Below are 26058 nucleotides of genomic sequence, written 5' to 3'. Positions count from 1 at the left end.
GAACTCATTACACATACATTTAAATATCTTCTCCAGGGCAGCCAGTGTTTTATAAAGGTCATAGGTTCATCCATAGAGTTTAAAAGCCAGAAGGGAGCAGAGGATCATCCAACATTGTCTAATATGTGTTATTACGTCTTATACAGTTGGTTTTATACTAAGCTCGGTACAATAAACACATCCCACCTGGGGGTTTAGGCCTGATTTGGAAAACCCATAAGAAGGACATGTTACTCATGGCACTGATAGTAAAGATTAGTGATCCTGACTGTTCAAGACTTGCACCGCGTCTCTAATCTGGGATGTGTCCAGCTGGTGGTTATTGTTATGACTCCTTCTGCTACACTGAAGTGTTCACTGGAAGCTGGTGGTTTCTTTCTCTTAATACATCAAATTAAGTCATCTTTCACAGGCACCATGTTGATACACTAAACACCATGTTCTTTCCATTTTCCAGCATAAAGCCCTTTTTTCAGTTCTTAAATCACACCACTGCCTCATAGCTGCTTCTTCTTTCATCTTTTTTCAAGCTAAACCAAACAGACTGCCTGAATTTTACATGATATTCCTGTTTCAGTCTCACCCATGCCACGCAGGAGAGGTAACATGCCCGGTCCCTAAGATACTAAAATTCCCTTTTAAGTCTTCAAGTAACATGCCAAAGTCAGGGCATTGCACTGCATATTCTGTGTCCAGCGTGACCTCTGTGTGTTTTTCCAGTGTTGGTGTTCTCAGTGTACCACAGCTCCTCCATCCCTTAGGTACAATTTGACTTGACTCCTGCCCTGCCACTGTGCTGGGGGGTGGTTTGCTGCCATACATATGTGGGCATGAACAGACTGAGGTGATAAACCCAAGCAGCGAACCGCCCTCAGGCAGATTTCCCAGTTGGAGAATATATCTGAACAATTCAAGATTCATTGCTTTGCCCAGGATTCTTTTAGGAACAGATTTTTGCATCAAACTGTTTATCTAACTCCATCCTCACATGCAACCTCCCACCTCAACATAAAATCAAATTCTGTATTGTTTACATTTAATTAGAGACGTTCTGTTCCCTGTGGGTTTTTTAGTCCATTAGTACTACCTTTGCATTTTTTACAATATATTTAGGGTCCAATAATTTTCTAATGTTGTCATCCTCTAGACTGGCATAAACCGGCTGATATTCGGTGGCTGTGCAGGAACTGTGCTCGCCTCTGCTGTGTGAGTTATTTTAAATTTGAAATTATGGCAGCACAGGACATGGAAAGCGTTACTAAAGCATAAAATTGCGACAAGCAGGGAATTTGTGTGTGCGCTAATGTCAAAAGGAATGAATTAAAATGGTGAGTGATTGTTCAGTGGAGCCTATGGGTGATCAGGAATGCACACAGAAGCTCAGAAGACATTTTTAGAAAATTCCAAATTTGACCACTCAGGCAATTAATAATGGTTCTGTCAGAGGGAAATTTGCATATACAGTAAATTTTATATGCAGAATCCTTTAAAGCTGTATTCATTGTTATGTTTTGCCCTGCAAGGGAGGAGGCATGTGTTTCAAGCAAGTAATGATCATTTTCTCTTAAACTCCTGTAGAAAAAATATGATCTTTGTAGAGTTTTGAAGAAGATCATTAATCATCATCACTTCCCCTACAGGAAGAATGGTTTTGAGATTAGGGCTTTGGAGGCAGATTTGGAAGATCTGGTTTGTGTTTCCGAGCTCTGTCACAAACATTCAGAAACCTTCAGGTTGTTTTTCAAAACAAGTTTATTTAGCAGCCCAGTAGAAGCAGAAATGACCACATTTTCGAATGCGATAATTTTGTTAGGTACTAAGCTCTCTGTAAACTCCTTTGCAACTATGGGAATTATTGAAAAGTTCCTACCAAGTTCCTACCTTTAAAATAGGAATAATCTCTTTCTTTGACTGTTTTACTTTCATTTTCCCTTTCTGTGTCTATTATAAGCATTTTGGAGCAGGGAAACTCTTAAATTACAATTGTGTGCTTCCAGGGCAGGCCTCAGCCTTGTTTTTGCCTTTGGGTACAATTGTAATATGAATCCTACTTTGAAGTCATTTAACCTAAAAATAAAAGTCTGGGAGGAGAGTAGGTTAGTAGTTTTCAGAGGCATAAAAGGCTGTGGCAGAGATGGGAAGGACTGCCTACTCTTAACTACCTTGCTGGAGAGGATAACAACGTAAATTGTAGCAAAGAAAATAAAAAAAAAAATAGACCGGTGAAAAGAGGTAAGTTTTGGAAGAGTCTGAATGGCAATAATACAGTCTACATCATCTGTGGTCTTTAAAGACAAGCTAGATTGGATCCTGTTACAGGACCAGAGGGTAGACTAGATGACCTGCAAAGTCATTTTCAGCCCTATTACTTTGTGACATTAAACTTTGTTTTTCAGTTACCTCAGGTCGATCTAGTTACTTTCCTGAAACCACATAATGTGTTGTTCACAGGGCCAGGATTTGCTGTGCTTCTCCTCTGACTATTTGCCAGCAGATCTCTCCTTGGGCTTTGCTTCAGCAGTGCCAGAAGCTAACACTGCTCTTTCACTCTGGGATATTTTTTCCTGAAGCACAAAATCTACATTGAAATATGAGTTTTCCAACTGTGAAGGAGGTCGTTTGTTTTCACACAGAACTTGAGGCAGGGCAGGAGAAGGTGTTTGGTTTTTGGTGACGCTACCCACATGTGATCTTTGGCTGTGTACACAGAGCGTGGATTGGAAAACCTTACTTTCCAGCTGGCTTCACTCTCCAGCACAGGACTTGCAGCCAGACTTTTCAGAATGATTTAAGTCAGCTCAGACTCTGGCTTGCTCACTCTTGTGCAAATGGGAAGGTATGGCCACGTGCATTGGGAGCCTTACTCTTTACCAAAACTTCTTGAGTTAGGTGTTAGTGAACGGTGATGAAAGGGCACTGGTCTGAGCAGAGAGACTGCACCTGTGCTGGGAAATAAAACGTGCCAAAGCCTCTCTGGTCTTGGGGGCGAATGATAGAGCAGGACTTGCGTCTAGCCAGATGGTTTTCCTTCAAAACAAGGCAGTCACACATATCCCAACTGCCTGAGGGCAATGATCCAGGTTATGGCCAGCCATGACTGGGGAGAGCACTAGCTGGCATGGGCCAAGTTTCTATCGGGGACTATGTGAACATTTGAAGAGTACAAATGATCATTTGCAAGCGCTTGTACCAATGCCCTGGGCCTCCTTAGTTTGGAAGAAATGTAGCTTGTGGACTCAGAGCAGTGGTGCCAGAAGACCAGGGAGCACAGTGCTTGGAGGACAACAGAGTTCAGCTCTGTAGGAAGCTCTGGAGTTCAGTCCTGGGGGGACAGCACATCACCCAGGTGAAGCCTGTACTGCTGCAGCAATTAGCAACTCACGCTAGAAATCCGTAGGTGTTCAAACCTTCTTCTAAACTCATGACAAAGCTCCTGCAGTGCTCCTGGGGCTTTGACCAGATATCCAGCCACTCAGTTTGGAGTACCCAGACGGGTTGGGTGCCAGCTCTAACCCCGTCTCCCCTTGTGTTGTGTTTGCTCGGAGAGCTGGTGGTGCTTGTGGTATGAGCCCAGTGCATCCCCAAGGCCTGGTGGCTGGGCTGAGCATACCCATGTACTTAATGTACTGTGCTGCTTGGGAAACATTTCAGTTGGGTTGATTTTTGAGGAGAAACAGATGGTAATTGTCAGCTGTGGACCAAGGCTGTTTGAAGACTTTATAAGGAAATATTTTCTCCTTGGCCGAGGATTGCTTTCATTCAGTCAGACTTGATGATAACGACAGGGGAATATTTGAATCTAATATGCAAATCAAATTTACTTTCGTATGGTCACTGGGTTATATCCTCTGCTATACGCTTCAATTCTGTTGCAGGCAGACACACAGGACTGGCCTCAAAATGGTTTATTGCCTTCAGCATTTGGCCTACAATGGGGGACTGGGTAGTGAAGCTGGCAGCCTTGTAGCCTGGGGTGGATGTGCTCTGGTTATCTGCAGAAATGATGCAGGCTCAGCCATGTAAGATTCCTGCACACATCACCTGCCTGTCACGAGCTTGTTTTGGAAGGACCACCTCTGGATATGAGTGTCAAGCTGTCCCAGGTTAGAGATATCATTCATTATGTCTTTGGCAGGTAAACTGTGACAGCCAACAGGTCTTCCCATTAGTGTTTATAGTTAAGACTTTTCCTACTGGAACAAGGCTAGCATATTCATTTCACATAATTCATCACTCACGCATCATCTTCTCTCTTGTCCCTGTTTGACTGACATCTGTGAAGTGCTTGAATCCCAAACTATCTATTGATGCCTGTTATAGCCAGTTGACTGGTTGTGTCCACCCAGGGTAAAAAACAATTCCTGTGTCCAAGAATTCCTCCCAAGAGGCCAGGACATGGTCTGGCTCATGCTGTCCTGGCAGTCAAAAACCTCAGCTAACTCCGTTCAAATTCCACAGCGGTTATTTCCACACTATGAATGCAGAAAGGCACAACTGTTTCAAATTTTCTCTATATTTGTACAAAAAAAAGATTGTTAATCAAATAATTATGAGTGCTTTGTTTGATTAAACCCCACATTTATCAGCAGCGTTTTTGCAGCTCTTGGCTGTAATAAGTGTTTAAGCTGGAGCACAAAACAAAGGAGTCAGAAGAAGACTGGGCTCAGGACTAGTTGCAGAGCCAGCTTTTAATCCCTCTCCTGACAGTCTGTCTTTCATGGTGGCTTGTGCTTTCTGTGTGCATGTGCCAGCACTAGTAGAAGCCAGTGTAGGACCTCCCATTGAGTTCTACATCAAGGTGTCTCGGGGCAAGACTTCCATTAATAATTATTTCTAGGTGGAGTTTGTGCTCTCCAGTGTTTGAGTCGGACCTGGGAGCACAGCTGTGGCAAGCTTGTCACCCAGGGAAGGGAAATACCGGTTATTTAGGTTGGGTAGAAGGTTTCTATCTCAGGAAAGATGGAGTGCTTGTAAATCTCTGGCTGTTGGTCTCCTTGCTGGAAGAGGGGATATCCAGTTCATACCTTCTGTGGATGGTAGCCTTGTCTAGGCTGTATCTCTGTCTCCACACGCACAGCTCAGATGTGGACTTATTTCTCTAGGACTGTTTCTTCAGTTGGTTCTCCTGATAGTGCAATCAGGGTCTTCCTTGCTGGAAAAACCCAGATAATTACTAATAGATGAAAATAAATGCAAAACATGTCTGCAAAAGATGTTCTTTAAACAGTTGGAGATATGGGTCTGAGGGAGCTCCATCAGAAACTGGACTTTTGTTTTTAGTCAGCCAAATTGCATGGGAAAAGGAGGTTTAATATCAGACTATAACACTACCTTTTCTTAAAAATGCAATCATAAGCAAGTGTGTACAAGTGTGGCTCTAAAAGCTAGGCTAAGCCTAGCCTAGATGGGAATGGATGTGGGATGAGATTTTCCACATAGGAAGTCATTTTGTATCTCTGCAGCTGGTTCTAACACAGCCATGACTGGAGAAAAGCACTGATGGGAAGCACTTTTTGGGTAGCTCATTAAATTAAATGATTGATAGAAGCATGGTTTAAGAATAAGTTCCACTGTAATTTTAGGGAGCAGTTGTAATGGTATTTAATTGAGGAATCTTAGGAACCCAGGAACATGGGGGAGGTTAGCTGTACATCTATCATCAATTTTATTTCTCTATCATTTGCATCATTTAATTGAAATATGGAAAGATTAAAAGTCAAAGACTTCCCTTTGACATAAAAAGGAGCAACAATTATGTCTTGAATTCGGCCCATGAGACTATTTTATCCCACCATCTCTCCCTTCAACCCTGCTGGTCTCTTTGATGGATGAGGTGCCCAGTATAATATCCTTTTACAATCACGTGAGCCTGCTGGACTCCCTAAAACAACCTTTTTGTTCTTTGTGTTTGAAGGGAAAGGAGGAGCGTTGTGGAAAGATATGGTAATATGTTTCCTTCCTGTTTCTGGGCCCAACACTGTGCTAATAAAGTAGTTTGATAAGAGTCTTTAGCCTGGGCTGGCTGAATTTAGTCTCTTTTCATTCTCAGTGAGGTTAGGCGCTGCTCTCTGTGCAAATCTGACAAGCCGAGGGGATGTGCGCTGCTCCACGAGGGCAGATGGTGCAGCACAGATGGTCCATCGGAGGCAGGTACTTCTCTATAAATCATTTTTTTGTGTTACAGGCATGGCTGGAACATACATGCAGAGGCAGTTCAGGGGAGGCCAGGCGAATTTTTTCAGCCCACTTCTTTCCCCACGGTGCATTTCAGCATTCAGTGTATTCTAAAGGGCTGTCCATGCGTATGACCTACAGCTGATAACATCCCTGAGCTGAATATGTTGTGGCCCTGTGTCTGGGTACTGTCCCACAGGGCTATCAGAGCCTCCTTTACTGCAGACAGGCAGCAGATCCAGCTCTCTTCCTGGCCTGACTCATCTCCAGGTCATCGGGTCCCATGTCTATTGTGCTGCTGCAGACCTGTGATTTCATGTCCCAGATGCTTTGAGCCCTGAGGAGCAGTGCTGACCTCCCAAGATAGGACAGCTGCTTGGTCTTCTGCATTTGACCTCTGGACTTAACCGAGTGTGTCTGTACTGATGAACAAAATAGTGCTAAAGCCCAGGAACTGCTGACACTAGAACTCAATGGACAATTCTGCTAAGTTGAAGAAAAGAAAGATATTTGGTGTTGCTTGTTCCTAACGTCGCTTAGAAATTAACATGGGTGACATGCTATATCCAGCAGGCATTTTGGATGGAGCCACACTGTTTTGAATTCTAGGAGAGTTTAATGGCATGAAACTTGTCAGACTGTACCAGGTGAACAGTGTGTTTAATTTCCTTGCATCACAGCAACCACTGTTTACTTCTTCCAGGATGTGTAAGAGTGGAGGCTAATGCTCTTTGTGTCTTCGTAATGGTTCCAAAGATCAGATGATCTTTATTTTATCTATCACAAAATCTTCTCAGGTCTAAACAGAACACTGGAAGGACCACACGCATGTCCCTGCCTGGGTTTCCTCATCCCTTCAGGAACCCTTTGCGTGCAGGTCAGGTTCTACTGATGAATCTAGAGCCATCCCTCCTATGCTTGGGTACCTTTCCAAATCACAGCCTCCCTCTTCCTCTATGGCCAGGTGCTTGTTGCTTGCAGATAGCTGTGGATGTTGTATATTTAGTCTCCAACCTTTCAGAAAGAGGTGAACAAAACACAACCTCCTCAGATGACATCAGGCCCCCACTGGGGAAGAAGAATCCTTTCTGCCTTTGAAGATGATCAGCAGAAACACAAAATCTGGGAGTAGACACCATGTTCGTGCACAGCGAGCGGCACTGACCACTTCATTGCCTACTTGACCTGCAGGGAAACAGGCAGGCCGGGTCTCAGACTCCAAGGCCAGGAGAACCCAGTCTGATCATTTGCCCCAGCACTGTCCTTTCAGTCCTGTGACAAGCTGCTGAGGACGGGTGCAAGACCCTGCTTTGCCAATTGCTGTGGTTTCCCTTGAAAAAGGCTGGGAGGCTGGTTATGGGTGATATTTCAGAGTTACCACTCTTACATATTGCTGTGATTTCCTTTGAAAAAGGCTGGGAAGCTGGTTATGGGTGATATTTCAGAGTTACCACTCTTACATTTCATTAAATGCCCGAGTTTGAATAATGCTGTAGCTATTTCATTCCTTTTATCAGCCAATTATATAGAGACTAGACTGATGATAGGTTTTGATTTCCAGCTCTGTGAAACTTGGCTGCAAATCTGTACTTAGATGCCTTCAAAACCTGCATTGCTCTTGGGAATTTGTGCAGGCAGCTCTTTGCACCAACTGGTGTACAAGCACAAAGTTGGCATTTCTTATACCTACTGCCTTTTTAATTAGAGTGTGCCTCTTTCACAATGTACCTTACTTTGAACTCTATTTGTCTTAGACTTTCCATTACCTGGGACGTAACTGGAAGTGAATTATTTGCTCAAGGGTGAAGAAAATAGCTTTCACGCAAGATTTTTTTTTTTTAATACAGATTTTCAGATAGGTTTTTTAGTTTTCACAGAGAAAAGTCTGAAGCAACTCAAAGATGGAAAGCTCTGACTAAGCAGAATAGTGAGCCTGTTCTCACCCTGCACTGTAACAATAATTTTAATGGGATGGTAGAGCTGTAAACAAGGTGGGGATGTAACAGATTTCTACATTAGACTTGATGAAGTTCCTGCTGAAATGGGAGAAAGATAAGGACTCTCACCTGAGAGTAAATGAGAGATTAAGCTCCTGCCTTATCCCACTGAAACAGCTAAGGCTTTGATCTTTGTTCAGTTATTTATATGTACTCCCCCTGTGCCTAGGAGTCACGGGCATGAATTGCAGCCCTCTCCTGCCAGGCTGAGGTCAGTTTTAATACTCTAATATCTGATATATCTCCTATCAGCAGTCTGCATCTGGCAGTCAACAAGTTAACAACTATTTTTCTCCTCTAACTGTTATGATCCCATGAAGTCATTAGAGTTAAGGTAATTTAGGTGGATTACTTCAGATTTTAAGTAACATGCAAGGCTATTGGAACTGCAATTAATTACATCTTGTCACTATAACCCAAGAAGGTTGTGAGGTAGATTTTATCCTGTGCAGTTATGTTGATAAGGATTAATTTTCCTTTGGAGGACTGATCACTTTTATTTGTGAGCCAAGCAAATTCTGCAGCTTGTGTCTTTCCAGAGATAGACAGTCTTTCCATTGGCATAAACAGGGATCATTCCAGCATGGGACAGAAATACATTGATGGACTGTATTTATGAGTTTCTTTGCTGTTCACAGGGTCTCATAAACCATCCCTCTCTGTACCATCTCCTGGGAATTTGTTTGTTAAAGGTTTGGGTGTTCAAAAGATGTTCACAGCCTCTTTGTGTTGTGTTAATCCTTTCATCTGATGATAAGATATCAGAATTGGTGAGCTCAAAATATCTAGTAAGACGGAACAAATACTCTCTATGATACAGAGCATTATATTCCACTTGAAAGAAGTGGCGACTTAAATTGAGTTCATGCCAGATAAAGGGTCTGCACTGGGTTCAAGTTACTAGCAACAAAGGTATGTGTTAAAGCCTCCTTTTTTTTTCTTAACAGTCTCAGAAAGCTTAAAAATAGAAGTGCTACAGCATGAAGCAAGTTCCTTGGCTGTAACTTAGCAATCTGCATTTCCTAGGGAATGTGTAATAAGAAACACTTGTAAACCCACAGCAGATTAAGGTGCGTCTCCATTTACACTTTTTTACTGATGGAATTAAGTCATTTTGAAAGGTGATGTAGGAGATGGCAGTTGATGGGCCTTGCTACCCAAACAGGCTGAAACTGGACCATGCTTGGCAAGAGCCACTAGAAAGAGAATGTTGATGACCTTCTCAGAATGACCGTCCTGGGGCTTGGCTGGGGTGGCAATGTGGTGAAGATTTTCCAGTGAAACAAGTATTATGAATAGCTGGGATGTGTCAGAGACCTGCGAGTGTGTTTGAGAGGCCTCAAGGGAGTCCCAGGTAGTCCTGGAATAATTTCTGTGCTAATTGGTGGGGAGGATTTGATTCAGGATCATTTAGCCCAGTTAAAATTACAATAAATGAGATAAGCCTTTTGCTCAGTACTGTCCTACAGTGAGATATATATATCTATATACATATACAAATATAATTTGCATGCTTGCAGCTAAGTCTTGTAAAGCCTTACTAGCACTAATTCAGGTATTTAACTGAAGTGGTTAACTGAGAGATTAGTCAGCCAATCTGTATAATCAATGGAGGGATGAATTAGTCACCTCTCATCCCAGCGAAGTGCCTTCAATTACGTGGTGGGAATCTAGGTATCATTTGAGATAAGGATATTCATATAAATGAATCTTAATTATATGTGTAAAGGGTGGAAAAGAGAAGACTAGTGTGTGTGTACTTGCTGCACATCTCATGAAGCCTAATAGAAACAAATGTTTAGCTTTAAAAACCTCATGTTCTCTCTCAAAAAAAAATCATTATTAAGCACTGGAAAGCTGACACAAGCATCCGTCCCTGTGTATTCCCACAGTTTTTTCCCGTGCTCCCAGACTGTGCTGGTGGAAGTAGCTGCAGGACAAGTTGCATAAGAGCAGTAGAGTAGGTGCTCAGGAAAATCCTCGCTGGGTTAAACAAAACCCTGGCATTGTTTTCCATGGTGTGCATCTGCTTTCATGTGGCGTCAGGAAAGTGACTATCATTTGCTGTTCCACAAAACTGGCAGTTACTCGCAGTAGCAATTGTAGTAACAGTCCTTACTGCTCCCTCAGGATATGTGTGGAAGCAAGATGATGCATGCTACGTGTTTTTCTACCAGAAAAAAAAAAACCAACACATAGACCATGCGTAGAACTTTTCACAGTCTACAAGCCAAATAATTTAAGGCTGATGCTGTGTGTTAGAGAGGTTCTGACAGTTAAATATACTTTGAAAAAGCAGAGGAGGTTTAATACTCTCATAATTCAAAAACATCTATAGGTTTTTTTCCTCAAAGTTTCCACTGTGCTCAGGAAGCCTCGGCCCCAAAGGAGGATGCCTCACAGGTTATGACCATGTGAACAGAAGGATTTATATTGAAATCAGTTTTGCCACTTTGTTTGTAGAACCTTGGATTTGAAGTTAGTGTAGCCTGGCTTCTTGTATAAGCCAAGTCTTGAACAACAGGAACCAATGACCCCTGAATCAAATTCTGGATCTTGAACTAAGTTGTATTTATTTCTGTAAAGATTTATCTGCATTCATCTGTATACAAATGAATGGCATTTAGCACTGTAGCTACCTTATACAGTTTTGTTCATTCCTAGTCTTTATTCCAATACTATTCATAACCTTTCCTTGTGCAGGGATTCCTGCTTGAGAATCTCATGGGATCCCGGGAATTGCCACACTAAGTCAAGCTTCTGATAATATTCCTCAACCTGTGTTATCGAGGCACCGCTGTATTTTGGGAAAAAAAAAATCCAGGTGCCTGTCTAGTTCTTTGCAGTTTGGTTACCAAGAGGAAAAGCTGATGAACTGATAAAGAACTAGTATACACCATTGGATAAGTAGCACTTAGAAAAAAAGGAAATATTTTTTACAGAGCATAGTTTTACTGCTGTAATTACAAACCCTTTTAATTAGACAAGGGGAGCAGATGGAAAGCCTCTCCTGGCTGTGCCTGCCAGCAGACACTGAGACAAAACACGTGGGAACATCCAGGGTTATGCTGTTGGTCTTTCTTTGAATTAGTTTCTTTCTGGATCACTTCTCTGATGCCTTACAGGTCACTGGTGGTCTGTGGAGTAGAGGATGGGTGATGTTGCTTCAGAGATGGGTACAGGAAAGATCCCCTAAATGTCCATCTTGGTCAGTAGCCTCAGAGGAGAAATTATATTCCTAACTCTTGGAATACAGTGATTGGATCATGTCAGGTTAGCTTTTGGCTCAGATGTTAAAGCATGAAGCTTCTTACTCTTTGTTTATGTTTAGGGTGGTGAGACACTGGCCCAGGTTGCCCGGAGAGGTGATGGATGCCTGATCCCTGGAGACATCCCAGGCCAGGCTGGACGGGGCTCTGAGCAACCTGATCTGGGTGAAGATGTCCCTGCTCATGGCAGGGGTGGCACTGGATGAGCTTTGAAGGTCCCTTCCAACCCAAACTATTCTATGATTCTGTGATTTATTCAAATATTTTGGCAGTGCAGTGCAGCACAGCTGTGGATGTTCTTACTATCCCTAGTACCTTTTATTCCTGCCCGGGCTCCTGCTTCCTTGCAATCCCGCTCCTGTCCTTGTGGAGGTTGGCATTACTTCCTATAAGCTCCAAAGTGTTTCAGTGTTTAGCCCTTTACTCCATTCCCTTCTCCTTATTTTACCTTGGATTTCCTTGCCTTGGCTATAATATAAGTGTCTCACGTGAAACGTAATACTCACCCAGCCACTTGCCTTCAGACACAAAATAGGGAATACCTCTGAGGGCCTCTTTCACTGACAGTGCTTTGTAGCTTTCACTGAGATTTAAGGGAGTGTCTTTTGTCTCAAGTTTTATAGAATTGGTTTCTATGACTCAGATGATGCCTGGTAACTTGCAGAGCTGCAAACACTTGAGTATGTGTTGGCATCCTGAGCTCAGAGACTCTCCTCCCTTGCTGGCGAATGATTCTTCACATGAGCAACACCCTGGCTCTGGTTCAGCCACACTTGAACACACAATGCCTACTGCTCCGTCAGCATCCTTCTGGGAGCCACATATTATGTCATATATTTTCCTGAAAAATAGATAAGCTGCACAAAAGACTTTCTGTCAAGCTCTGCAAGCTAAATAAGCCAGCGACAACAGTTCTGTACTGTAAAAGTAATTTAAAATAGTAAAGTCTTACAGTGTCAAATGCTTCATTAAAATGACTGAACATGAAGAGAAAAAATGGGAATTGTGTCAAAATCTGAAATTTAGCATGATTCTGCTTTGATTCAAGGTGGAGTGGAAATACTTAGAGCATTGCATAAAAATACAGTCTGTAATAAAAGTGTCCTCCAAAGAGACCAACAAACTGGTATTCTCTGTAATGCCCAAGAAATCCATACATGAGTGGGCTGGTTTGCAAAGTACCGGTGCAAGTACGTGATAGATACAGTCCAAATCAGGTGAATAGGGAAGACCAGAAGAATGAGTCTGACTTCCATATTAATCTTATTCTCCTTTTTGTACGGTCCTTTGTATCGTGTCTTCCTCTTTGCTGATAAAGGGCCCAAGCCCCAGATTCAGACATCCTTGTGTGCTGCAGAGGGGGAAAACCTAAAAAACCCCAACAAACCAAACCTGAAAAAAAAGAAAAAAAAGAAAAAAAAGAAAGAGGAAACATAAAATTGACTCTCGGACTCTCCTGCCTTCCTAGTCTGGGAGACTGGGAGCTTCTCCCAGGTTCTGTCAGTCCTTGCTTGGCACTCTGGTAGTTATCAGGGTTTTTTCTTCTCCCCTCCCTGCCGCCATTTCTGGAATTGAAGCTATATAATTAAAAGATCAGATTCTGACCACGCTCAGCATGGGAATAAAGGGAAAGCTACTTAATTCAGCAGGGTTGAACTCACTCCATATGTGAGTGCCGAGTCAGATTTCTGTTCCTGCAGTCAACTTACTGGTAGTAATTACCCATGCTTCTAGCAGTAGCACCTGGAGGTGACATTACTGGTTTGATCTAGACCCAGCTTAATTCCGTAAGATACTCTACTGCTGCTCAGGTGTATAAAGTTACTGTCACAGTCTCTGTGCCTGGTGAAGATTTGATGCAGAGAGATCCTACAGCTCTGGCTGGCAGAAGATCCCACGAGGGGTGTAGCTGAGCATGCTGGGGTTTAAACAAGCCTCAGCTTGAGTCTCATCCTCCTAAAGATGCATTATCTTGTGAAAATGCAGAACTCCACCGACTTTGGGAGCAGGCAGAAATCTACCAGATGAAAGTAACTCTTCGTATCTGCAGGTATCTCTTACAAGGCTTTCTTCCTTTTGATCCATTTTTCTTTCCAAATAGGACATGTAGGGAGCAGACTGGTGCATGCGATGTTTTCCACTGTGCCCTTTGGAGACAAAAAGCCACATCAAGCAGGAGATTTATGAGTTGCTGGCAAAAGATGCTTCATATTCTGTTATTACATTTAAGATGATGAAAGAAGAACAACTAACTTTCATGACTGTGAAAGTAGGAGAACTGCCTGTGGATAAATCAAGCACATGCATTAAGAAAGAAATTAAGGTGTTTGAAGCTTCAAATCCTGATTTGAAGAGTTCAAGATAGAAGAAAAATATCTGAGCAAAAGAAGCGAAGCAGTTTGTAAGATTTTAACTCAGATACACTCAGGAGAATAAATCCAAAGGTAACAGTATGATTCATTAACTATCCCTAATTAGCCTCCTAAATTTAAGTAGACAGAATCTCGCCTGGAGGCTTTCAAAGGTACCCACCTTTCACTGTTGATGATACAGGGAGCTGAGGAACGTAACTTATTTAAGGAGGACTTCTTCATTATTAGCTACCTACAGGGCATGCATGGCTTGAGTGACCAGATTAGGTGAACTGGATCTTTTAATAAGATTGTTGCTTTTCTGGACAGGCAGCAATAGCAGAAAGCAGGGGAGGGTGTTCTGCAGCCCTGTGCAAGAAGGGGAGAGGATGGGAGGGAGCACTGCTTGTGTCCATCTCTGCCCCATGGAGTCTCAGTTGGAGATGCACCATCTCCTAAATCTCCTTCATCTCCTAAAGCCTCTCACATCACAGGACCATATACCTGTGGGGTATTTCACTAGGAGGAACAGTGAGACTGGGCTGATTTGTGTTGCATGGGCTTTGTTTCTGGACTGGAAATGGTTTACATTTCTGAAGTCACTTCTCTGCATCTGCGTGAGAAAAGGATGAACATCTCCTTTTCTGTGGAGGCCAAGCAAGATAAAAGGTTGTCTGTGTTATATTTATGTTCTTATTGCAAAACCTTGCTGTCATTAGCTGCTGTTAGAAGATGCAATAAAGAGTGAAGCATCTGGGCTGCCTCAGGAGCAGTGTTGCCAGAGTGCTCTGAAAGTTTGTGTGAGTTGTGTCTGTCATCCCAGCTTGTACCGCTTCCCACCAGCCTCAAAATCACCAGGAGAACACATGGATTTCTGCTTCAGGCAGTGTCTGAAGGGAAGAGCAGGGGAGGAGCGCCCGGGCTGTGAGCTCGGGGAGGTGTAGGTGGCTTTGGTTATGACAGGGCTATTTTCCCAGACAGTCTCACTTGATTTCCATGTGGTGCTTGGAAGTGGACATACTGTAATTGGCATGAGTCACTTCCTTGTTACGGGTGGTTAGGAACCACTCTGCACAGAAAACACGCCTGCAGCAGGCTGAGTAACTCCCTCTTGCTCTTAGGTTTTGCATTTGATTTCAGGATTACAGACTATGTTGATGCTGGGTGAAAAAAATTCCCTTTTTAAAATGACTGAGGGAGATGGAAAATTGAGGTCTTGACCACTTGTATTCATTAAACCTCTGATTCTTTCTTTTTTTTTGTGAGAGTGAAGATTTAGCATGGCAGCCTGTTGATCAAACCCCAGTTTTCAAACTTACGTTCTGTTGCACAAAGTCTCACAGAATTACAGAATGTCAGGGATTGGAAGGGACCTCGAAAGATTATCCAGTCCAATCCCCCTGCCGGAGCAGGAACACCCAGATGAGGTTACACAGGAGGGTGTTCAGGTGGGATTTGAATGTCTCCAGAGTAGGAGACTCCACAACCTCCCTGGGCAGCCTGTTCCAGTGTCTGTCACCATCACTGAGAAGAAGTTTCTTCTCAAATTTAAGTGGAATTTCCTGTGTTCCAGTTTGTACCCATTACCCCTTGTCCTATCACTGGTTGTCACCGAGAAGAGCCTGGCTCCATCCTCATGACACTCACCCTTTATATATTTATAAACATTAATGAGGTCACCCCTCAGTCTCCTCTTCTCCAAGCTAAAGAGCCCCAGCTCCCTCAGCCTTTCCTCATAAGGGAGATGCTCCACTCCCTTCATCATCTTTGTTGCCCTGCACTGGACTCTCTCCAGCAGTTCCCTGTCCTTCTGGAACTGAGAGGCCCAGAACTGGACACAATATTCCAGGTATGGTCTCACCAGGGCAGAGTAGAGGGGCAGGAGAACCTCTCTTCATGTCTTCCACTGTCTTCTGGGACACTTGACACTTTCTGTGTAAACTGTACTATACTTTTATTCTAAATATGATACAGGATGCCCAGAGGTATGATATGTCAGTGTAGACAAGTCACGGAGTTGGTGTTGGACGCACTCAGCTTTTTACATGGAAATGCCCAGGCCATAGAGTTACTCATGGGGGTGTTTGAGAGCTGTAGGATCTGATGGTCTCCTATCAAATGTTTATACCTCTATCTGACCAAAAATCTCCCAAGTCAGATGAACAGGGGATGCCTGGTGGCAGGGCAGGAACTGAAGGTAGGCTTTGGATGTCTAACAGGGCACACATGGTCATGAGGAGGTGGTGGAGTCACCATCCCTGGAGGTGTTTAAAAGGCATTTAGATGAGGTTCTCAAGGACATGGTTTAGTGCCAGACTTAGGTTATGGTTGGACTTGATGATTCTGAGGGTGTCTTCCAACCGAAACAATTCTATGATTCTATGAAACCTCTTGCCACATGATGCAATTGGGGTTTTAGTCACTTGAAAGGGGCACATCCAACACGGAGCTAGATGGAGGCAAAGGCAGCTCCTTGGCCATGTCTGAGATCCTTGGGAAAAAGCAAAGGGGGTAGGCTGTGTCTCAGTGTACTTTTCTTAGTCAAAGTAACACCTTCCACCCCCACATTTCTAGCTGCACAGTGGTATTAGTGTTGTCACCAGGTGTAGAGTCTTCTTATGCATGGGACTTTTCTTTCTTGCTCTGTGACTATACTGTGATATTTTGTGGTCTGATGGAGCCAAATTCCATTATTTTAATAGATACTGCTGACTGCTTAGTAAATTCATAGTTTACAACATATGAAACACTTTAATTCTTCAGTCTGAGGGAGCCATATACTTTATATATGTGCTAAGGAATTGTTTTCTTGTAATAGTTCAGAAACATTAATGATCCCATTTCTGGCTGGATGATCTGCATTTTCAAGTCTCAAACTAAAATCCATCAGAGCTTCTACCTCTAAAAACCTGCAGTAGTTTATATTGGGTGTTTACTCACAGCAGGATTATTTTTTTTTGTTTTTTTTTTAAAGTATGTTGAGCATCAACAGTTCCTGGCCCCAACCTGCCCAGATAAAAGGCTTGGTTGTAATTTTCAATGGTAAGGGAGTCATGTTTTTTCAAATTGCACTCTGCTTCAAGCATTCACAGGAGGATTTGCTGAAGGTCCTTCAGATCTGCTTTAATCATACTGAGCTTTCAGAGTAAACTTTACGGGCTGGAAATGCACACGCGACTGTATAGCAGAGAACTGGAGAATGACAAAGCCCCTGTCTGTATGTTTTTAAGACTGAGCTTTCATTGCTCTCCCCTCCAGTTGACTGATCTGTATATACAGTGAAGATGGAGGTCAGGGGATAATTGGGTCCTGGGAGTCTTTAAGCATGTTTAGGACTGAGCAAGCCTCAGGAAACATCAAATGATCAAACTAGCAAAGAGAAGGGATGGTTTGAGTGCGAGGCTGAAATATGGGAAGGCTGAGTTTGTTTTCTTTCTTTGGCACAGACTCTCTCTGTGAGACTGGACAAATCATTTTGATATTTAAACACTTTCAAAACTCTGTCCCTGAGCCAGTTTCCCATCTGTAAAACCCGAGGTGTCTAGCAGTCAAATGTTTTGATTAGGGGAATAATATGTGCACTTAAACTGAAACACTCAGCAGTATATTGTGAAACAGAATTCCTCAGAAAGAGCAATATTCCTCTGCAAAATAATCTTTTGTGGCAATTAGCCAAACCTACAGAAATGGATCATCTAAAACTAGGTAGATTAAAATAATAGAAAACATATAGCAAGTGATGTCAATGAATGAAGAAGTGAGGTATCATCTGGCATTTCTATCTCTTAGCACTGTAATTCAGAATTTTGCAGCTTGTAGGCACAGTAACTTTTTCTTTTCGCCAGCCCTCAGTTTTCTGGCCACACGAGAGACTGCTTGTGTGCAGAGCCCAGCAAAAAGAGCCTCCACCAGGTACAAACAAAGGCTCTGTCAGCAGCACCAGCATGTGCCTTTTCTCACTGTCCTGCTGGTTGCTTGCACTCAGATGAGATGCGTCTGCTCTGCTGGTGAGAGCGACTCCAGCTTTCATCATCCTTTGCCCCTGTTCCTGCAGGGGAGAAACTGGCAGAGAGTTTTTGTTATGGGATTGATGCCACTAATTCACTGCAAATGGGTAATGCAGGTCTTAGATTGGGAGCTGGTATAAATTATTGCTAGCATGATGTTGATTCAGACAGATGAGCGGTGGGAGCTGGTAGCCGGGATTGCTTTTAAAATAGACACAGATTATATAAAGACTTGAAAGCTTGTAAAGGCAGACGAATGAACCTGCTGATCCGAGAGCTCCCTTGCAGCTTTGTAACCTAGAACAACCTTCTGCAAGTGCCTTCATGGGGTATCACAGCAACAGTGATGCTTCACTCTCCAGATCAAGTCCTGCCTCACACGGAGTCCATGTGATGATGCCCAAGTTGGACCCTGGGGTAGGTGGCAGAACACGGCTTGCCATCCTGAAAGTTAATCTTCTGCCCTTGCTGCTCAGCTGCCCAGCCCAAGTTACTGGAGAATTTTATCATTTAGATAAATACCCACATCTTAATGCTGATTGCTGCCCCCTGAGATACCAAAGGTCCCCAGAGGTCCCCAGCTCAACTCCTCTCTTCCAGGTGATTCCAGCTCATTTCTCACGCGCATTTTAAGGTGCAGGGCTCCTGACTATCAGCCATGTTAACACTTTGACTGAAGGCCCCTTTTCTTCCCCTCTTGTCCATGTATATCACTTGTTCTGCTGACTGAGTTGCTTTAACTTCTCTGCTTGACTGAATGGAGCAGGCCAAGTGCCAGCCCTTCCCTGCCAGGATTTCTGTGCTTAATGCTGAGATAAGACAAAAATCCCAGGTACTTTTTTCTGGTGGTTTTAATAATAAATAAGTTTACTTGATGCCTTGCTTCAGTTCATGCTGTGCTTTATGTCAGATGCACTCCTCTCCAGAGAATTTAAGGAGGGTATTTCAAAGGAACCAGATGTTTAATTTTCCTTGTGGATTTGGCCGCCACACAGAAACTAACTGGAAATTGTGAGGTGTTTTGCACTTGAGAAAGCCTTTCAATTTTACTGTCTTTTTAAATCAAGCCATCTAAGCTATGTATTGGTTTAGCATTGTATAAACTAGAAGAAGAACAGACTTGCTGCATGCCATCACTGTTTACTCTTTGCCAAAATAGGCCCTTTCTGGTAAAATGCCCTCAAGATGTTTAGGCAGTTCACAGAGAAAAACAGTCCCTTGAAAAGTCCAAGGTTCATGTGCTGTGGACATCCTGTGTTGCACTAAGTTGCTTCCAGAGTTTTGAAGGGGTTTGGTTGCTAAAATGAAGACAAGCACCACTTGGGATTTTTGAAAGTACCAAAGTGCATGTTAATCACAGACGTTGAGCACGTGCCAGCTTTTGGGAACCTTTCTTCATGGCCTACTGTGTTTTTAGGCACCAAATGCCTGCTTGGTTGTCACCTTTCTTTCTCAGCCATCCCAAAGGGGTAACAGTACAACCCAACCTCATTGTGGTCCTGTGACAATAAATAGTCCCTACGAGTTCTTCCCTGTGAATACTTCTCTATCTCCTTTCCTTTGGGATGCTGTTAACTGATTGCTGACTGATTTAGTGATGTTTTGCTTCACCCTGACTCTTCTCTTGGACCTGTACGTAGTGTTCATAGCAGTGGTACAGAAGCCAAGGCAGAAAAGCCATAGATCAGTTCCCTGGGTTTGCTTAGGAAAAGATCGTGTTTCTTTCCCCCATTTCAAATGTTTAAGTGGCTGGTGTTGTCACCTTTTCAAAGAAAGATGCAAGTTTACCCAGCCTTTGTTCTGCCCCAAAGGTGGCCATGAATACTGGGAGGTGAAAGGAGATGTTTATGAAGAAGAGCCAGTCTGAAACATGAAAGACTTGCCCAAATCTGCTAAAAATTGCTTCTGTGTCACTTTTGCTTCATTTTCTTCATTGGAGACTTATCAGGAGGCTACCTGGGATGCAGTTTGGGAGAAAAGTTTGTATGACTCACATCTTTTAGATGCCTTTGAAGTATTCAGCCTGTGATGCAACAAAGAGGGTCTTTATTTTTTGAGGGTGCTGAGCCTTGTGCCCTCTGAATATCGTACCTCTTCAGGTGCCTCGAATTAGGCAGAACTGTGATTCTCCCTGACTGTGTGCTTTGCAGGATAATATCTGTTCTACCCGCCTCCACCACAGACTTTCTGATATTTCTTTAGCACAGGCATCACCTCTGCTTCTGCCTAGTTCCTAACATAGGATGTGTTTCTTTTGCTGCCTTCTCATCAGAGGACAGTTGCCAATTCAGGTTTCACTAGAAACTGCCGTGCCAGCTCTTTGATATTCAAAAGCAGTGGGGTTTTTCTGTCTGTTTCCTGACCCAGCATGACTCTACTAATAATGCAATAACTTCAGTGCTGATACCTTGGCAGTCTAATATAGGAGGTCAGTCAGTAAATATAGTTACAATTTTCTTTGCCTCAGCAAAGACAGTAAGTCAAACACAATGTAAACAAGGTGGTTGGATCATTTCCCTCACCATTAATATTTGTAGTTATGCAGGCAAATTTAATGGGCGTGATTAAATATCATACTCCAGCTTGGCAGCTGGTTAGCTGCAGGGGGCAGGGAGGAATTTCCTTTCTGTTCCAGGACTGCTCACTTTCCAAGTCCTCCTTCATGCTTGTGCCAAGGATCTCAAAGTGCTTTGCATTTTTAATTATGCTTCTTCACATCCCTGCGAAGAGTGGAGATAAGTGATAGCAGGACCGGCAGCGGAGCAGTGGGGAAACTGAGGCACTAGGAGGTGGCGGCCTGCTTGGGACAAGAAAGGCAGTTGCTGTTAGACTTGGACAAAGGGAAGCCGAGCATCCCAGAAATCTTCTCTTGAGGTTTCTGTGTGTCTAATGAACTTGTGCCTCGTTCTCATTAGTCTGTCTCTAACACACTGAAGTCTTGTTTGTCTCCAGGAACAAAATGCTGATTTTCTGTGTATATTACTATAAAGTCGCTGACAGGGAAAATAAATCTTTCTCCTCTGGAAATTGTAATGTCTTTATTTTTGCCTTTCATCACTCTGTTCCTCTAATTTCTGAGCGGAATGCCCTCTATCTGTGTTTCTTCTCTTTGTATGGAAAAGCACTTTGCTCTGCAATAGCCTCAGGTGTTGGCCGTGGCTGAGGCAGAGAACTGGTTCAGCTCTGTAAATGACATGTGGCTTTGTCCCTACAGGGCAAATTAGTGAGTTTGCTGTGTGGATTCACCTTCAGTGGTTGTACGCTGAAGTAGCTACGCTGACTTTGATTTCTTTACCTGCATGTACAGTCGAAGATCTCCCCTTGCAACTTCAAGGAGAAGGAAATACTCTTCTTACTAAGGCATGCTTTGGTCCAAAGAAGGGACTATAGATGTCTTGACAAAACTGTCACATATTACCCTGTCTCACCTGCATATTGCTAATGCTGTGGCTGACAAAGCAAGGAGACGAGTAGGGATTAGCTGAGTCTTCACCTCCCTTCTCAGGATGGTGGGAATGGAGAATGGGCCTTTCTCAGCTTAGTTAAAACCTGAAGCCCAACAGGGAGTAGTGTATTTTGGACCTCACAGGGTGGAGAAGGTTCCATAGAGGTGGGGTTGCTTCTTTGATGGATGATTCAAACTTTATGGTTTCACGTGAACAGCATCCTCCAGAAGCTGGTTCTGTGAATCCAGAGTAGACAGAAACTTCTGATGTACAATGCTGAGCCAGCAACTTAATGGCTGGAGAGAGGCAGCGATTGAGGCATACGCTGTAGTTCCCATTGATACGGGGCATCCTGCCCAGCCCGCTGTCATGTGGGAACAGAGCTGCAGTACTCTGCGGAACAGGGCTGAGGCTGAAGCCTGGCTTACTAGGAATTTCAGTTTCTAAGATGGTGTCAGCTGTCTGAATCTGACCCTTAGTCTAGTCTCCAAGCTTAACTGTAAATAAACAATATCTTAATCACTTTATAGTTTCCAGTGTTGTCTCATAGAATGTCTCCGTGCTGGCATTTGGAGAACATTCATCATAGTGCCAAATGAGTGTCTGTTTGGTCTGCACATGGTATAATTAAGTATCAGCTGAGCCTGTAGCATAATGTGATAATTCTTGTTCTGACCAGCTGAAATAGCTCACGCTAAAAACTGTGCTCTTCTTACTTCTCTCTTTCAGTTCCCAAGAAGCTTCTGCATGAAACCCAGCCAAGACCAACCAATTACCAAGGATTTCAGAAGCCACATTTCCCACTGCGGCCAAGAGTGTTTGATCCCAATGTTATAGGGGACGGTGTATTCCTTTCTGATGTCTCTCCTTCCAACATAGGACGTGCTCTCCCAGGTAGTTATGACTATTGCAACGTTGGTCCAAACCTAACTGTGTTGTGGTAACTGTTCCCATTCATCTTCTCTTACAGACAGTACAAACCTTACCTGGGTTTCTGTATTGTTCTCAAACCCCATTCATGTCACAGCCAGAAAGAGAGGCTTCAAGGCATGACCATCGATGGACTAAAGTGAACTGTGAAACTCTCACCAGCTTTCTTAAAATAGCAGTCACAGCCATGCATGTCAAAACTTATCACAGAAATACTCTGCACACCCATCTAATACAGTGGCAAAGAACAAAGCAGGGCAGGGACAGCAGATCTGCCTCACAGGGACAGAGAAGTATTCAACTAAGCTTTGAAATATGATACTATTTTCATAAAATGCAAAGTTGAGAGATATGAATAAAGTAATATCTTAGCTATCTATAGGGATAGGTGAGTAGGAGGAAGGGATGGCATATGAATAAAGGAAGAGCACAGGTGAGCATGTACTGGTTTAGTCAGTGGTTTTGTGTTGTGTTTCCCAACACATGGGAGATGGTGCATGACATTGTTCCTGAAATTCCCAACCTGTGCTCCCAGAGATGCAGCTCTCAAGTGGGTATGGACATTGTGGGTATTGTCTCTGTCTACCCTTCTGGTAAAGTTAATCCACACCCTGGATAATCAATCCGCACAGTCCACAGACAAACAAGAGTCATAATAACATACTTATCACTTTTGAGGCCTTACTGAAAAATTATCAAGGAAAATAATTTTGGGTCAGCCTGAAATAAATTTTGTGATCTTGGTGATTCTCTTAAGCAAGAAAAAAATCCTGAACTCATTTTCATTCATCTAAACATTTCACTTCTACAAGTGACACCTTTTGTTGAGTTCTCACACTGTTTATTCATTCATTTTTAAAATATGCACCACTTTCAAACAAAGATGTCATTTTAAAATTAAGAGCTAAAAGAATGCTTCAAAAATAGCAAGAGGAGATATTTGGACAGTTCTGTAAACTCCCTTCCCATTTTATTTATTTTTTTTAAAACTACTTGTTAAAGTCAGCCTGGTATCATGAGTAACCTCTTCTATGCTTGAACTGTGTTGTTGGACAAATCTACTGCTAGCTGAAATAATTTTCCTCAACTTTGTTGTAAAGTCAGAGGGAAACAACTTCAGTGACTGGGTATAGATAAAGTCTTCCAAGCTAGCAAGGAGGAAAGGAAAATCTTTTAGTATAATCCTGGAATGAATGGCAGAGCAGGGAACCACATAGTGCAGCAACACATGGCCCTTGGAAATTGTGTTTGTTTGTTTTTTCCCTCCTGCGTAACCCCAGTCATTTTCTGTGCTCCCTGTCTGTGCTTGTACAATCCTGCAGATGACAAAACCAGTTCTGTGGTTTTGTGGTGCTCTTTGCCGGGGTATAGTGTATGCAGACAAGTATTCATTTAGAAACTTGTTTGAATGCATCTGTTCTTTGTATAAGTCAGAAGAAAAAAACATTCCTCTCATCTCACATGAGAGGAATTATGCCTTACTATCTCTACTAAAAGACACTATTATTACACAACATGGTTCACAAGGGCTGTTCAAAACCCAGCAGTGGTGTCCATCTGATGTAGCACATGTGCACAGGGAAGTCCTGACTGGGAGTGTAATTTAAACCTTAGTTCTAGTGAGATCCAGTGAATGTATCGACAGTGAGGGGCAGGCGGGTTCTCACTAACCCAAAACTGGACATGTGATAGAACATGGCGCAGAGCCCCCAGGTTTGTGTCCTACCAGCTCCGTAAAGCTGCAGTCAAGCCACATTGACTGCACTTCAATGCAGAGTTGTAGAAAACTCTCAAAGACCTAGCAGGAGCCTGGAGGCACCTAACTCAGTGGTCCTCTTTATGATGAGATATATGGTTAAGAAATATATATGGGATTATATCCTGGTGGTGCCCTTCATTGTGATTAATTATAAAGGGATTTAAGATTAACTAGTTTAGAGCCAGACCTCATTATGTAGACATCTCAAGCAGGATTCAGTTACCCCCACATAAATGTGTCATTTGAGATGACCTGGGGTGTTCACCTGGCTTCTAGATGTGCCCTAGAAGGGCAAAAATTTTCCCTATGCCCCTTCTCATACCTACCATCTCTGCGTAGATGTCCTTCTGCCCATAGGGTGTCTTAGATGTCTGTGTATGAGCAAATACATCAAGCTTTAAGTGTCTGCTATGGAGAGAGCTGAATGACTCTCTAGGATCTGTCAACTAATGGCAGGATTCTGTTGCCTCAGTTTAGATGCACAGTGCTACCTGAGATACTCTGAAGTGTCCAGTTTTTAGGTTCAGTTTATAGAAATTAAAAATTGACCCTGCTTCCATGGATTTATTTACAAGAATGGTGGTAGAGAAAAATCCAACCACTTGTATAGGCATAGATTTACCACACAGGGAGAATGAAGGAAAGATTAGAGGGCACGTTGGTGCCTATATCTAAATTAAAACATTTTCCAAAACTTTGCTGTTAATTTCCTGCTGAATGTGCCCCACTGTCTCCATTGATACAACTGATTTTCTGTGATCTCTGTTCTCCTAAAGCAAGAGGTTCTTGTGACATTTTTCCCTTTTGTATCAGCCACTCAGGCACCCATGTTTAAAAACTTTGCTTCAGGGCCAGTCATTAACACCTTGTCATTAACATGGCTTTCCCAAGGCCACACAGCTATTGGGTGGCAGAGATAAAACTACATTCCTTGGGGCTGATCCCTTGCAGCAACACCTGGATATCCATCCCATTTGCTTGTCCTCCCAGGCAGATTAGGAGATGGCATCACTGCATGCAGATTCATGCTCTCAGTCCCTCTCCATCCAGTATTACTTGTTCTCTTGACACCCCTCGATTTCTGTTACTGCTTCCCTGGGCTGAGCCTCTTACTGGCGCTCACAGCGGGAAGCTGAACATGGTGTCTCACGCTGCCAGGATTGCAGGAAAAGGAGGTGGATCAGGCAGCAAGCGAACACAGACCATCTCCTGTCGGGGCTGCTGTCAGAGTGGCTTTGCTTGCATTGGCATTATCAGAGAAGGACCTGACAGCTTCCTGTATTTAATACCTACAGATAAGTTGAAGCTGGGTGCATGTCTGTGGTTTTATAGTGTGCTGCTTGCTTCTGGCCAGAAACAGATACCCAGGGAAAGGAGCCTGAAAACCTGTAATAGCTACAGTTAAACAATCACATGGGTGATGGAGCTGGATCCTGTGCACCGACTTTCTCATGTGTTTAAAACAATTAGAGTTTTGTGACTAGCGGGGGTGTCTGCCTGCGGATCAAGGTGTGGGGAGCACTCAGCAGCGAGCTGATAAGGGCTGAAAGGGTCTCTTTGAGCCTCCTGGAATTAGCTGCCTCCTTAGCTCCCGTCTTCAACAAATAAAATCAAATCATTAACCCATGTTCACTCACCTCTCCAAAGGGGAAATGGTGTCTGGGTGAAACACAATACGAGCGGGCTTCTGAAGGAAGTCATAAACTCAGGTTTGCCCTTCCCCTCAAAGGCTGGAGAGAAAGCACGTCTGTTTGCCAGGTGTGGATGGATCACTACAGCGTGACACCAGCAGAGGGTTGCCGGCTCTGCCCGTGTTTTCCATTCCTTGTTATGAGCTTAGCTGAACCCACTGTTGATAAAGGCTCCTTTGATTTAAATAAGAGAAAAGAAACCTGACTATGTATTTGCTGTAGCGTAGGTGGGTGTGTCTAAGTGGTGACATGAAAGAGCAGGAGACGGGGGAGAGAAGATGCTGCCTGGATGCAGACAGGGTATGCACTCAGCTGAAGCTACCTGAGAAGGTTCAGTTGCCCCTAAAAAAAGAGGAAAACTTGGGTGGCTTGCTGTTGAGCACATCCAGATTTCTGAGAGCTGATGCTGACCTGGTGGGGTTAGGGCAGGGTAG

The 26058-nt window shown here is 43.3% G+C and overlaps 1 protein-coding gene across 11 annotated transcripts in view; it reads left to right on the top strand.

Annotated features, from left to right (window-relative positions):
• The window catches only part of EVA1A (eva-1 homolog A, regulator of programmed cell death), a 211796-nt gene that overhangs the window by 176465 nt on the left and 9273 nt on the right, over positions 1–26058 (top strand). For 7 of the 11 annotated variants that reach the window (XM_005510104.3, XM_021297951.2, XM_065055743.1 and 4 more), the window contains one exon: positions 21974–22138. In XM_005510104.3, coding sequence (XP_005510161.1) covers positions 21974–22138 — 165 coding nt within the window. Of the gene's footprint in view, positions 1–13304; positions 13491–13541; positions 13885–21973; positions 22139–25738; positions 25925–26058 lie in introns of those variants that run through there. The other 4 variants (XM_065055745.1, XM_065055744.1, XM_065055748.1 and 1 more) reach the window with 3 other exon arrangements.

This window comes from Columba livia, chromosome 3, assembly GCF_036013475.1.
Source record: "Columba livia isolate bColLiv1 breed racing homer chromosome 3, bColLiv1.pat.W.v2, whole genome shotgun sequence".
Taxonomy (NCBI): Eukaryota; Metazoa; Chordata; class Aves; order Columbiformes; family Columbidae; genus Columba; species Columba livia.
Note: the sequence above shows the minus strand (reverse complement) of the source record. Positions and strands in the feature narration are given on the sequence as shown.